This window comes from Teleopsis dalmanni, chromosome X (genome assembly GCF_002237135.1).
Source record: "Teleopsis dalmanni isolate 2A chromosome X, ASM223713v2, whole genome shotgun sequence".
Taxonomy (NCBI): domain Eukaryota; kingdom Metazoa; phylum Arthropoda; class Insecta; order Diptera; family Diopsidae; genus Teleopsis; species Teleopsis dalmanni.
Window position 1 is genome coordinate 63,367,487 of NC_051848.1, and position 13,248 is coordinate 63,380,734.

The following is a 13,248-nucleotide window of genomic DNA, read 5'->3' on the forward strand; positions in this document are numbered from 1 at the left end:
CAAGGATGCTTCTACGCTTTTATATTTTCAGCTACATAAATAGATGCTGATGAGAAGAGTTCACGTACGAAGTGCGGCTCATGGAGTGATGAGGGCAATTAAGGCTCGGATTAATATGGTCCAATTAAATAAATGTGCATTTTTTGTGTTTGTACTACAGCTCATATGTGTACTTCTGCTCTATAAAATATTGCTTGTTAGTTTATATTTGACGGATTACCCACGAATAACTTATTTAAGAAAAAATTCACTTAAAAATGCGCACCTGCTTAATAACAGTAACGAAATTAGTAAAATGGGTCTATTAACATTAGAAGGTGTTTATTAAGCTTTATAAATATTTATTTATGAGCAATCAATAAACTGAGATAATAATACTGAGATAATAATGTAACTGAGATAATAATATCTATAGATGATTACCGATTGTTTGCACTGCGAGTTCACGATTAGGTAGGTGCGATGCTTAATTTTTGCTGGGTAGCTAAAGCATATCTACTTTAGAGTGTTTGCAATAATTTATGAGCCAAAATATCCTATCTTATTATTTATATATAATCTATGCTAAAAATTAAATCAAGTACAGTGAAGCATACAAAGTGCAAAAGGCCTTAGGTGACAACCAAGATTTTAAAATAAGTCGCATAAAAATAGGTTCGCCCATTAAAAAAGGCGATGCAATTTTATAACTGGTGGAACAAAAACGATACGTAGGCTGTCAGATGGTAGGAGACACTAAACATCAACCATATGATAGTTTGAAATTAATAAAAAGAACAGGCTACGCAAAGACACTCAATGTTTGGGGAACACATAAATTAACGCGAAGAAATTCGATGAATTACCATCAAAGAAACGTTGTTTAAACCAATAATTACAGACGATGAAAAATAATTTAAATAAGAGAATATCTAACTTATGCAATCATGGTCAAACGCCTGTAACTCTCCACAAATAACTTCAAGACCGGGATGAGTGACAAACAAGGTTGAGTGTTTGATAGAATTGAAAGAGAATTTTCTATTACGAGGTGCTTCAAACTGGTGCAACGGTTAATTCGCTTACAAGTCGATCATTTAAATGAAACAATCAAGAAAAAGCGACCAAAATTGATCAACAGAATAGGAAGAATGTTCCATCATCACAATGTCAAGATATTTCTGATGATTCGAAACAAATTAAAAGAATTTCATTAGAATTTCTCTACCATATAACCAGGACTTTGCAATATGTAACTAGCATTTGTGGTATTACGCTCTTTGTAAATCTCTCTTCATAATAAAAAATTGGCCGACCGAAGAGCTACTCGTTTGACCAAGTGACCAGAAGTTCTACACCTCTGGAATTATGGAGGTACTCGAAAAATGATAAGAAGTCATAAATATTTGCACTTATTTTACATAAACTTTATAAAAATTACTTTTAAGTTAAGAACATGTTTCTTCAAAAATGTACTACAAAAGTGCAGATACTCTTTATATCGCCAATAATTTTTACAAATGTTTTAAAGATAATAGATGACGTCAGGATTATATACTTTGAAACCAAAAATTAAATAAATCTTATTTGCTAAGAAATAAGGTAGAAAATAAGACTCGATAAGGCGATTAAACGAATAGAAATATGTTAATTTACAGCTCATGAGAATCCATTTTTGAGAAAGTTTTGAATATGAAACGAGTGATATCAAATTTTTGTTAGGAAATTTATGGATATTTCAATAACTTGTGATGGAATATAGTATTAATATTATGCTATTCTATGCTCCAGACATGGCACCATGTAATTTTTTTTTAAATTTCTAAAATACAAAAAGATACTCAAAAGTAGCAGATGAGATAATATGAGAGATAATCCCAGATTGTCTTTAATATCATATATACAGTGACATTCCTACAAAATATCAAATAGAAGTTACTTATAATGACATAGAAATGAATACATATTTATACATTATTATGAATTTAACAGCACATATAGACAATTCAGTAAAAGTGTTACACAATTTATAACCCCTACCCAAAGAAGTTTATTTACAGTTAAGAGACTATTAAGGACTTAACTATTGAGTTTTTAAGCTTTCGCGCTTATAGATTATTCCTGTTAAATATCATAAGTACTGAGAGCTCATTTTACGAACAGACAGCCAAAGAGACGTACATTATTATACCCAATATATATGGTTTATTTGAATTATATAGAGAACTCAAAATGAAAAAAAAAACCAGCACCCTGTTATCTGTTCCATAACCCTTCTAATTTTTTCTAGATTCTATAAAAAAAATCCTTACACTTTTAAAAAACTTGTCAGGATTTTTAACAAAGAAGTCGTTAAAAGTAAAAACAAAAATTCAAAAATTTTTACTTAAATTAGTTAAGTAGACTTTGACATTAGAAGTTAAAAAAAAGTATATACAAATTTATAAAAATCAAAAATTTTGAACTTATCGAGAGTTTGGGAAAAACTTTAGCCTTCAAATTTTTTTCGTTACTTGAATGTAAATTTTAAGTCGAGAACTTTTTAAACTTTTCTTGAAATAAAAATTTTAGTTTCAAAATTTATTATGTATTTGTCTACGGACAAGAAGCCACAGTCTAATTGTAAAATAGATTTTGAATGTGGAATGCAGCAGTCTACGGGTACCCAATCCATTGGAGATGGTGTTTCTAGTGCTAATAACACTGACCCAGAATGCTCAAAAAAACAAGTTATGAGTGTGAATGTTTCACGTAAGTCTGGCCAACCACCTATGTTGGTAGTCCAAAATGAGTTGGTACCAGGTAAGTGCTCTCGAAAATTTGAGAAAAATTATCAATGTTCGACTAAATGTCAAAACTTATGCTCTTATTTTTAAGATCAACATGATAACAAATGTGGAAGCAAAAAGCAGTTTGTTTCAAAGCCGCATCTAAATGGTAAATCAGGAGGTCATGATTTAATTGGCGACGGTGTAGATATTGGATCTAATTCGAATAAACATTTAACTGATGTGTCAAAGGGCGCGGTGCGTAAGTCAGGTTATGCGAAAAATTCTGCTGAGGTGTCCAGAAAATTGAATCGTGAAAAGGATTTGGACTGGCCAAATAATTACTCACAAAATCCAAAAAAAGTGCTTCGTGATTTCCTTGAATCACAAAGCCAGAATATGTGGCTTGATGATACCGAAACTGAATTTGTTTCAAAGATTAATTTTAATCCACGCAAAAAAGATGCTAGAAGACCATTACGTAAACTGAACCCTTTATCCAAACCAACTGCAGCCGAAGCTTCGCTGCGTGCCAATATTTTATCTTCAACTATAGATAGTAGCTTTATTGAAGGTTTCGAAAACAAGCGCGGTAGTGAAACAAAGCTTCCGCAAGAATTATCAAATCACAGGTCAATTGACGAGTTTCAAATGCTTCAAGCTTTTCTAAATGAACAACAAGTGTGGAATGAATTCAATCCATTTACTTCCAATTCCGGAATCGAAAATAGAAAGCTTGAAAATGGAGCAACAAATAAAAGAAAACCTTTTGCGATGAGTACAAAAAATAATGAATCTCATGAATCAGAGATTGGGTATGCTTCTTACTTGGACGGTGCAGGTAATGATTTACTGGAACAACTCAGTTTCGAATACCCAGACTGGGAAAATGAGAATTCTGCATCTATGCCCTTAGACAATTTATCATACATGTTAATTAATCAAGAATTTAACATGAGCCTACCTGAGGAAAACACAGTTACGGAAAATCTCGCTACAGGGTTTACAGCACCAACTTCTTTCGAAGAGCAATACTCTATTGCATCAAATGCAGATAAAGCTTCTAAGTTCCCTATGTCCTTTAATCAGGAATTATATTCAAGTTTATTTAATGAATACACAATGAACGATTATTCTGTAGATTCTGCAAAACAGCCTTGTGTTCGTAAATCATCACTAAACTTTATGAAAGAACAAAATTCAACTAAGCCATTGGTGACAGATGGCAATGTTGAAAGTAATCCAAATCAAACAATCAAGTTAAGTGCATTTGAAAAAGGAATTTGGAACAGTACGGAATTGAACTTTATTAAAAAATTATCGAGAATACAAAAGGTGTTGGACTGCAGTACCACTGAGATGTTTAAAGGTTGCGATGTGGATATGCTCCAACAATTGGATATATTGGAACCAGATGCGCTACAAAAGCTGTTAGGCTTACAGGATGATACCACGAAAATTAAAACTGCTGGATCTGCTAATGTTTCGTCTAATTTGAAAGCGGTGGCAATCAGTAAGACACACAACACACATCATTCAAAAGATTCGGACCAAGAAGAAGGAGCAACCTCCTTAAATATTAGTCCAACTAGATCCCAGAAATCTGAACTTAAGCATATATCAAAAATGTTTGACAAAGTCAATAATTCTTTTGAACAAAAACTGCGTTTAATAGACAATATTGAAGTATTGAGAGAACTTATTCTTATAGAAGAGGACAAAGGTTTGAAATTAATAAAGTATATTTTATTAGCTATTCACAAATTTTATTCCAGCTCAACGAATTGAAATGCTGGCTATGGAAGAAATGTTAACCCAGTCTTTGATGAACAACTCTCTATTTACTGAATATGAAGCAAGTACCCAAAACTCAGAAGAAGAGTGTTCACAAAACTCAGGGGAAGAAGGTTCCCTCGAGAACTGATGTATCAAAAATATAAACGCATTTTCTGTTTAGCTTTATATGATACACACGATTCAAATATGCCAGTGCAAAAATGAAACTGGTGAGGAATTTGTTGGGGTCCAGGAGGTGGTTAGTTACAATTTTATATCTGATTATTAAATGCATAAGTAAAAACTTTAGGCTTAAAAATATGTAGCAAAGAAATTCAAAATCTTTTTTAAGTTTATTTCGATAAGGATTAAGTGCTTTTAATGTAAGAATATTGTTATTGCTGTTACTTGATCACAAATATATGTGTTTAATGTCAATTCTAATGAATTATTTTCACATACATTCTTCCAAGTGCATACCCCAGTAAATTGATTCTTTCAATTAAATGATTAGCTGAAGTTTATGTTAAAAATACACTTTTGACTAATGTGTATATATATATAGGTTATTCTTTTACAAATCGGACACCTTTTTAATCCCATAACCTCCGTTTTGGTTGAAATTTTGTTATGAGCTGGTTTCATAAAATAAGAAATCCATGTTAAGAATAAATTTTGAAAAGTTTTTTATAGGAGATATGAATTCATGGGATTTTGAGAGTTAGCATTGTAGACACATTTTTAAAACTCCAATTTTTTTTGATTGGGATTAACCATTAACCATCTAGTTTTTTTAAAAACGGAAGCAAAAAAAAACGGCTCATCACGACACGACTTATGAACCTTCTTGTTATAGTAATGAATTAAAAAACTAATTAGTTCTACACTACCTCTACACTATCTGAACTGTTCGTCTACTAGAGATGTCAAAGTATTTGTTGTAATAGTCATCAAAGATCTCCAGAAGTTATTCATGTTAAGAGTTCCACGACATTTGATGTAAGTTCTTAAAAAACATTTTGTCCGTTTAATAGGCGAACCATGCGGTGTAAGCGATCTTTATAGTAATTTATCGCCTCTGTAGTGTTTTTATATTAACTCCATATCCATCCATTAATTATTTGTGTATGGAGCATAAACAAACTGAATAAATTTACAGAGCCTGCGATATGGCCGTTTAAAAATGTATTCACAATGCTAATTCACAAAAACCCATGGACTCATATCTCCAATTTCTCTCTTATTTCTTTTAAGCAATGTTGGCTATTTAGGTAAATATAAAGACGTGAAGTCTGATCAAAACTTTAAAATAAAACGTGTGGTATTCTCTTCAAGTGTATTATAAAAACTGTCGTTATTTATTTAATTAATTATATAAAAGTAAATAAAAGATTATTAAAGCTTGACAAAGATAAATTGTGAGAGGTTTTAACTTCAACACGCAATGAGAAAGGTTTTCTTATGCTATGAAAGGAGCTCATAAAAAATTTAAGCTATGTTAAATCGAAAGTGATATCATTTTTTGCTAAAATCCATACAATTTGTATAAGAATGACCCATATAATCTTAAAACTTAGTACTAAAATTACATATGAGTCAACGTCGCTATTGAAACTCATTCAAGTACAGAAATAGTTAAGGCTTTATAATAAATGATGATCAATGGATTAAAGACTTAGTCACAAATTTAATCACAAATTCAATACGATTAAAAGTTTCTTCGGATGGAATTTCACACGCAACCGACAGATTTCTTTGCAATTTCTAGAGCTATCATCTGGAGTGTCTGGAATCATCTATCAAATTTATGTCACTTATTTATGGGACATCCTGTAAGTACAATTCATAAAATAAATGCATTTTATTTTCTTGATAAAATGCCTTAAAATTGCAATTTGAAATAAATCGTTGCACAATAGATGTTCCCAGCTTACTCCTGTGAATATATTTGAATGCGTTTCCAAGGAATTTCTGTGTTTACAATATTTAACTGACAGTCCCATGTGGAAGTCGAGTATTTTGCATAAGTGCAACAATTAGATAAATATTTCTTACTCACTGAGCATTATATGCAGATATGTACCGAATGCTTTGTACAAAGCAGCTTTATGTCCTTCTTGTTTTGATTTTATTAAAGATTCCTCCTCTATCGTATACTCGGACTACTAATATGGGTGGGTGTAGAACTGTTTGTTGAAATATTTTGCATTCCACACGTTTTACGTTCCCATACTTCTGGATCAGTGTGTGTGTTGGATTTTAGGAATTGTTGAAATACCTTTTGCAACAAAGGGTTCCAGCTATTTTCTTGTTTTTTTTTGTTGTTTTTTTTTGTTATGGAATAAAACAATGGTACACTGGTAAGGATACTAATCATTTATTTGCTTTAGAAATTATCTTTAAGCAAATGTGTTTGCTAAAGATTATGTAAAACTATATATAAGCTTCAGCTTCATTAAAATGTGTTTTAATTAAGTTGATTTGTATGCAGAAACAACAAAGAATATTTCTTTCTTTTGTAATATTGTAATATCGTAATATAAAAAAAAACAAAATTTGTTTAGATTTGGTTTAATATTTACAATATTTTTTATTTAAATGATATACTGAAGTTTATTTTGAAACATTTACTTTTGCATTACTTGATGTTCTATCTGTATCTTAGCAAATCTAACGAATAAACAAGTAAATTAAAGTGCTCTTATTGTAATATTCTTGTTCCATATGGAAGAAAATGTTTTTGTATTTCCAATGTGCTTCTTTTTATATGTGAATATATATTCCTCTTCCTTCTTCAAGTATATTTATAATAGTGCAGATACGAGATACATATCTACATGTCTGCTCAAGTAAGTATTTTAGCCCAAAAGAATTTCATTTAAATATTTATTTTTCTTTATTTCGATTTGATTTCAGATACTTGGATTTTTTACTTATACATCTGCAAATTTCAGTAATTTTTAAAATTTAAGTTCTTTCTTCTTGTCTGCAGTAAGGAATACACCTGCACATTTAAATAAATAAAAAATTATTATTCTTATATCCTTACTGTACAAAAAATACACATACCAGAAGCAGTCTGTATCTGAGTAATATGAATAATACGAATATTCCATACTTTATTTATATTAGAAATTTAGTTAAGTGCAATAAAAATGAAATTATATTCGTTGTTCAACTTATAATAAAATTACTGAAATGTAATGTATGTAATACATTTCTATTTAACTATTACTTTATATGTGATGTATGTGATCATTATAGACAAAATTGTGTTGCCAAATATGCCAAAATTTTTATTGTTTCAGTCAATAATTTATTGGGCATATGGTTTTCCCGATCTTCAACATCTTCCATATTCTTCTGTATTCCTTCGTATCCCTTCATTCCTTACAGTATTTTGAAAGTCACACATTTGTTATTTGTCATCGATTTCTTTTGGTTTTTGTCTCGTTGTTATATAGTAGGACATACCGCATAATTTCTTTACATAGACCTGATTTTTGGTCTTGTTCACAATTTATAATAATTATAATTATGTTGAAGCTATTTGAGCCAGTGCACTTGAGCACTTTTGCTCTTTCTTAACTCGAGATATTATCAAAACTCCTCTTTACGCCTTGACTGGATTATTGTTCATCACTTCATTAGACTAAACAATAACTGACCTCAGATCTGCATACCTTCCCGAGGACCCTGTAAACATTCTGAGATTCAATAATGCGGTGTTGGTAAGTCTGTCAGTTTTTGCAAATAATTTCAGGGCTCTATCCATTATGTATTTTTTGATGCGAACAATCTTAAAGTCCCTGAGGATATCATTCGTCCTAATGTACCATGGTACTTTGAAAAGTCTTCTTAGAGCCTGACTTTGTGCAATTTCTAGCTGGCGAATAGTAGTGTTTGATTAGTTTTCGTATAATGGATATTTCAATAATAAATTCCCATAACAAGATGAGCATAACGCATTATTATTCCAGACAATTCTCAAAAGTCACTAGTGAAAAATGTTACCTTCATCGCCACAGGAAGGCTGTAAAAAAAAAATGACACCACTCCTTTGTGGTTTGATCTGGATTTATGAGAGACCTGAATTTTCTTTTAAATTACAAAGGTGTAACACAAACCAATATTTTGGACTATTATTTTTCAGTTAGTATTGAAGATATAAATATAAAAGATATACTGTTTCAACGAAATCATCATCAACAAAATGTCAAGCCACAGTATTACTTGATATTTGGTCTGGATATGTGATAAGCCCGGTTTTTTTTCTTGAAATCAAATCAAGTTTTTAAAGTCTGTTCTAATTAACAATTCTTTTTTAGATTATATTGAAGAAAGAAGTGAAAGATAGGAAATATGATCCCACTGTATTGTGTGGCATATGTACTTTTATTTAAAATGAAGTATATGTGAGACAGGCTATCCAATTTAATTGCATAAAGTTATCCTGGCTGCAGATTTTTTTAATATAAGCGAATTGTCAGAATTATCATCCAAAGCTATGGCTGAAGTTGGCAAGTGAACACTGACTCTAAGCTTCAAATTTGGCAGGGTATGAGTTTAATCCCTGGTACTTGCAGTCTCAAAAAATTATTTACAAATTAAATTAAATATAAGGAGTAATTCTAAAAGACCACGGATGGTAGGTATTTGACAATACTTAAAAGAACTGTATGATCAGCCAAAAATTTAATTAAGTAAAAATAATAAAAAAAAATTTTTGTTGTTGCAATTTTACTACTATTGGTTCAAAACGTGTCTATTGAAAATACTAATTTATATTAAGAATTTAGTTGCTTTTGTTAAAACGGATATTTAAAGTCAATTTATCATATGCAAATATTAGAGTAGTATATATTTTTCGAAAGTATTCCTTAGTAGTAAATCAAATAATAGTAAATTTAATAGTAAATCAAATATGTGATTTCTTATCACTGTTGAAGTATGTGATTTGCTAGGCTACCTTTTTATAAATAGTTACTACACTGTTTAATTCTACTATTATCGTCAATATTGAAACTATTAAAAATTGAAAAAGTAATAAAAACTATCAAAGTTTTCTGCATTTACTCGTTCATAACTGAAAAGAAAAACTTATGAAGCTTGGTTGTTATAAAGCCTGATCTTAAGAAATGCGTATACGTATGCCTACTTCTCAACTGAGTAAGCTCACTTAAATGCTTCAATGGCCCATTAGTTTATCTTAATATTTATATTAAGAAAATTGTTTGAGAAATGGCAAAATATTATCCCTAAAATCTCTGCAAAGATTTTATTAAAATAATTTACATACACTTGCCCGCATTCACTTCCAAAATTTGGTTAGACAAAGTTCTGTCTTAATCCCAGTAGAAGCACATTCTTAGGCTACCACCAAATAATAGAAGTTCGTAGTGAAATCTCCTCAACTGACAAAGTAAGGCACAGTTCGGTTTGCATGTGGTTTTGCCACCATTTAAAACAGATTAAAATTCTATTACAGGCAGAAATCTTTACTCCCAATAGTTCCCACTACAGCTGAGGTATGTGTGAGATTGGCTAATATATAGTTAAGTGGGGGAAAGTATGCAGGTTTGCCATTAAAACGAAATTTCGGCAGTCTCAGCTATTGTTTTTGGACGTTTGGGTTTGCTCCTTTTGGGTTTGCTACCACTGACTTCAGTAGTTACTCATACGCACTGTTATACCTCACGTACGCTGAGTTAGTTGTGAGCAATGCTTATGTAAATTTAATGCATATCCTTTGAGTGGCTTTTAACTGATAATTGGTTTTCATATTTTTGCTGTGTGAACAGGCAGTGCCGTGCCTGTTGTTAAAGTGCAATTATTCGCATTCACATTGAACGGATTTCGGAGAAAAGTTTTTAGTTCGTTGAGCGTTTTATTAATTTTTCTTCATTGCTAGATTTAAAGTAATTTGTTTTCCATTTAATTCTTCCACTCGGGGTGGCCAACGTTTAAATGTAAATATTCTTTGATGTTGCCACCGTACATTTTTACATTTTGACATGTAGTTGGGTGTTGGCAACGGTGTTAGTGTCGGTGTCGGTGTTGGTGTTGGTGTTGGTGTTAGTATTTTCGTTACCACCAGTGCCAGTTTGGTCTCTCGGTAATACTTTGGGGTACAAGCTGTAATGTTGTCAACGTATAAATATTCATTTTCTTGGCTTTATGCAAGTCGTCAACATTGTATGCTTTGTGTAGAAGGCCTCTGATTAAATGGGTATATATCTGGGCGGCATATGGACGTGTGCGTGCTTTTTAATCCCTTTTCGAGTATATTTATTAGGACTTTTTTTATTTAAGGGTAGCTAATTTTTAATTTTAATGGTTCACATGTTTTACTTGGAATAGCTCATAAAATGAATAATTGCCACTTTCAGGCTTTGTTACTTTTTGGGGCATAAATTTTGGGGACTCTAATCTCCTGTTGGAGTTAGGATATGTGCTTAGAATGCCTGTATAAGTATGTGTGTGTGTACACATGTGTTGCATAGCACTAAGCCAACTAAAAGGCGTATAAACAAAAAATAATGCCAATTAGGAAATGTAATTAATTTATATTAAGTGTAACTACGCAACTTATAATATAATAATCCTTGAAAAATTTACAAAAACTGACAGTAAATGATAAGAAGAGTCTTGCGATTAAATGAGATTAAAATTATATTAGTTTTACACTATCTACTATATATTGAAGAGTAATATCTAACGGTGTTACTTTAATGATTTAAGTTTTGCACGAAGTGTATTATTATTAAATAAAAGTATTTTGACAGTTTTTATTTGAGACTTCAAAGCAGTAAAGCAGGGCTTTAGAAATTTTAAGTTTAAAAAATGGCCAAGTATAAATTTTTTGTTCTAAAAATATTTTTGGGCCGATTAGAGTTCGGTTTGAAATCTTAATTAAGATCACTAAACGAAAATATAATAAAAAATATTTAATACATATTTTAGCGAGCGAAACTCAGCGCTTCTACATAGTACAATCAAAACCCTCAAAATACAAGGACTGAAACCACAACATACAAGTGTGAAACCAAAGATGGAAAATATCGCAGAGAAGATGCATATTTGTACTCATTTTAAATGTTTCGTTATCTGAAAAGCAATGTAATAGACTTTTGCCAATCATGATCACTTTAAGGAATGTCTACACAGCTTTAAATCCAAAGTTGATCCATGTTGTCTTAGTTGTGGGGTATAGTAAAGGATGCGAAGCTCTTTCTATTGAACTGCCAAAGTTTTGCAGATGATGATCACAATATTAAAGATTTTTCAAAAGGTGTTCCATCAGCACGAAATATGTGTGAAGTATCTAAAAAGTGCAGTAAAAATTGTAGCATTTAATATAATGTATAAGCTGCGGACTGCTTCAAATTTAAAACCATTTGAAGTCTTTGATAAACTATTGGCTGTCTTCGGTTCAGTAATTGAATACGATTGTCTAGAAAATTAGCATTAAAATCTTTATTCCTGTTGCGAATGCTTTGGATTTTGTATACTTACTTACTTACTTGGCCACTATAGACGTGAGTTGTCTTTGACCGCGTCGAGTCGTCACTTAGCCATTCCACCGAAAATGCGGACATTCTCTACAACATTTTCCACCTGCGGGCACGAAATCAAAAACCTTTCTAGCCAGAATATTTTATTCCTTTGACACAACATGACTAAGCCAGTGAAGCCGCTGAATTTTTATACACTCATTTATGTCAATGTCGCAGTACAGCTCATCGTTCCATCTAATTCGATACGCGTTCTCAATGCGTAAGCGAGCGTAGTTCTTCTAACGAATTTTTCTCTCGAGTGCGTCTAACGCTTTCTCATCTCTGCTAGTAATTATTCAAGTTCCTATACCACACAGCAGGACAGGCATACTAAGAGACTTGTAGAGCATGCTTTCTGTTTGTCGAGAGAGATCCAAAGTAACATCTATTAGAAAGAGTCGGTGAATCTCTAAACTGGCGTCATTTTTAGTGTTTAAACTGGTTGTTAAATAAGCAAAGTCTCACAACTTCGAACTTATTATATTCAACAGTGACGTGGGTTCCAAGACGTTGAGGAAATTTCTTTTTTACTTAAAGTACTTTTTTTGTCCTCCTTTACCAAAAGAACTCATTTGCTTCGCCTGTTTTTTTAAGCTGGAAAATGCTACACTGACAGCACAGGGGAAGTTGGAAAATTATGTATTACATGAATATTATTTATTTAATATCAAAATTGTTCACTTACATTACAAAATTATTTGGTTCTCGAACACAATTCGTCTTCTATTAATATAGATTTGCGATTGAGTTCTCAGCTAGAAGCTATAAATTGATTTTAAATATTCTATCTATTCTAGTGCTTCAATCTTATGCAATTCCATTAAACGTTTGTAGATATGATCTCACTTCTATTGTTCGTTGAGCTGAAATATTACGTATTTCCACTTCATTATTTCTTTTTCATCCATTCAGATTCTGCTCGTACTTGACATATTTTATTCTGATCCAAAAAGTTTCCACAAATTGGACATACAATTTTTAAAAAAATAAAATATTTTGATTTAAAACAAAACTTCTGTACTAAGTAAAGTGCAATCTCTCTCTTCTATCCACTGTACACATAGCAGTAAAGAAACGCAGTCAACCAAATGTTTTGAAAAATATTCATATTCTTAAATTATTTGATGGTAAACTGAATGCAAAGTGTTCTTGAATATTTCAAATGATTT

At 31.3% G+C, this 13,248-nt stretch overlaps 1 protein-coding gene across 1 annotated transcript; it reads left to right on the top strand.

The window, feature by feature from the left end:
• The first annotated feature begins 2,424 nt into the window (after positions 1-2,424).
• LOC119687805 lies at positions 2,425-4,967 on the top strand. The gene is made up of 3 exons (XM_038102292.1): positions 2,425-2,781; positions 2,857-4,470; positions 4,523-4,967. The coding sequence occupies exons 1-3, from the start codon at positions 2,565-2,567 to the stop codon at positions 4,669-4,671; spliced, it is 1,980 nt and encodes a 659-aa protein (XP_037958220.1). The 5' UTR covers positions 2,425-2,564; the 3' UTR covers positions 4,672-4,967.
• The last annotated feature ends 8,281 nt before the right edge of the window (positions 4,968-13,248 follow it).

Coding starts and splice junctions, on each gene's coding strand:
- LOC119687805 (XM_038102292.1), top strand. CDS start 2,565: ATGTATTTGTCTACGGACAAGAAGCCACAGTCTAATTGTAAAATAGAT. Junction 2,782..2,856: donor CCAAAATGAGTTGGTACCAG/GTAAGTGCTCTC, acceptor CTTATTTTTAAG/ATCAACATGATAACAAATGT. Junction 4,471..4,522: donor TCTTATAGAAGAGGACAAAG/GTTTGAAATTAA, acceptor ATTTTATTCCAG/CTCAACGAATTGAAATGCTG.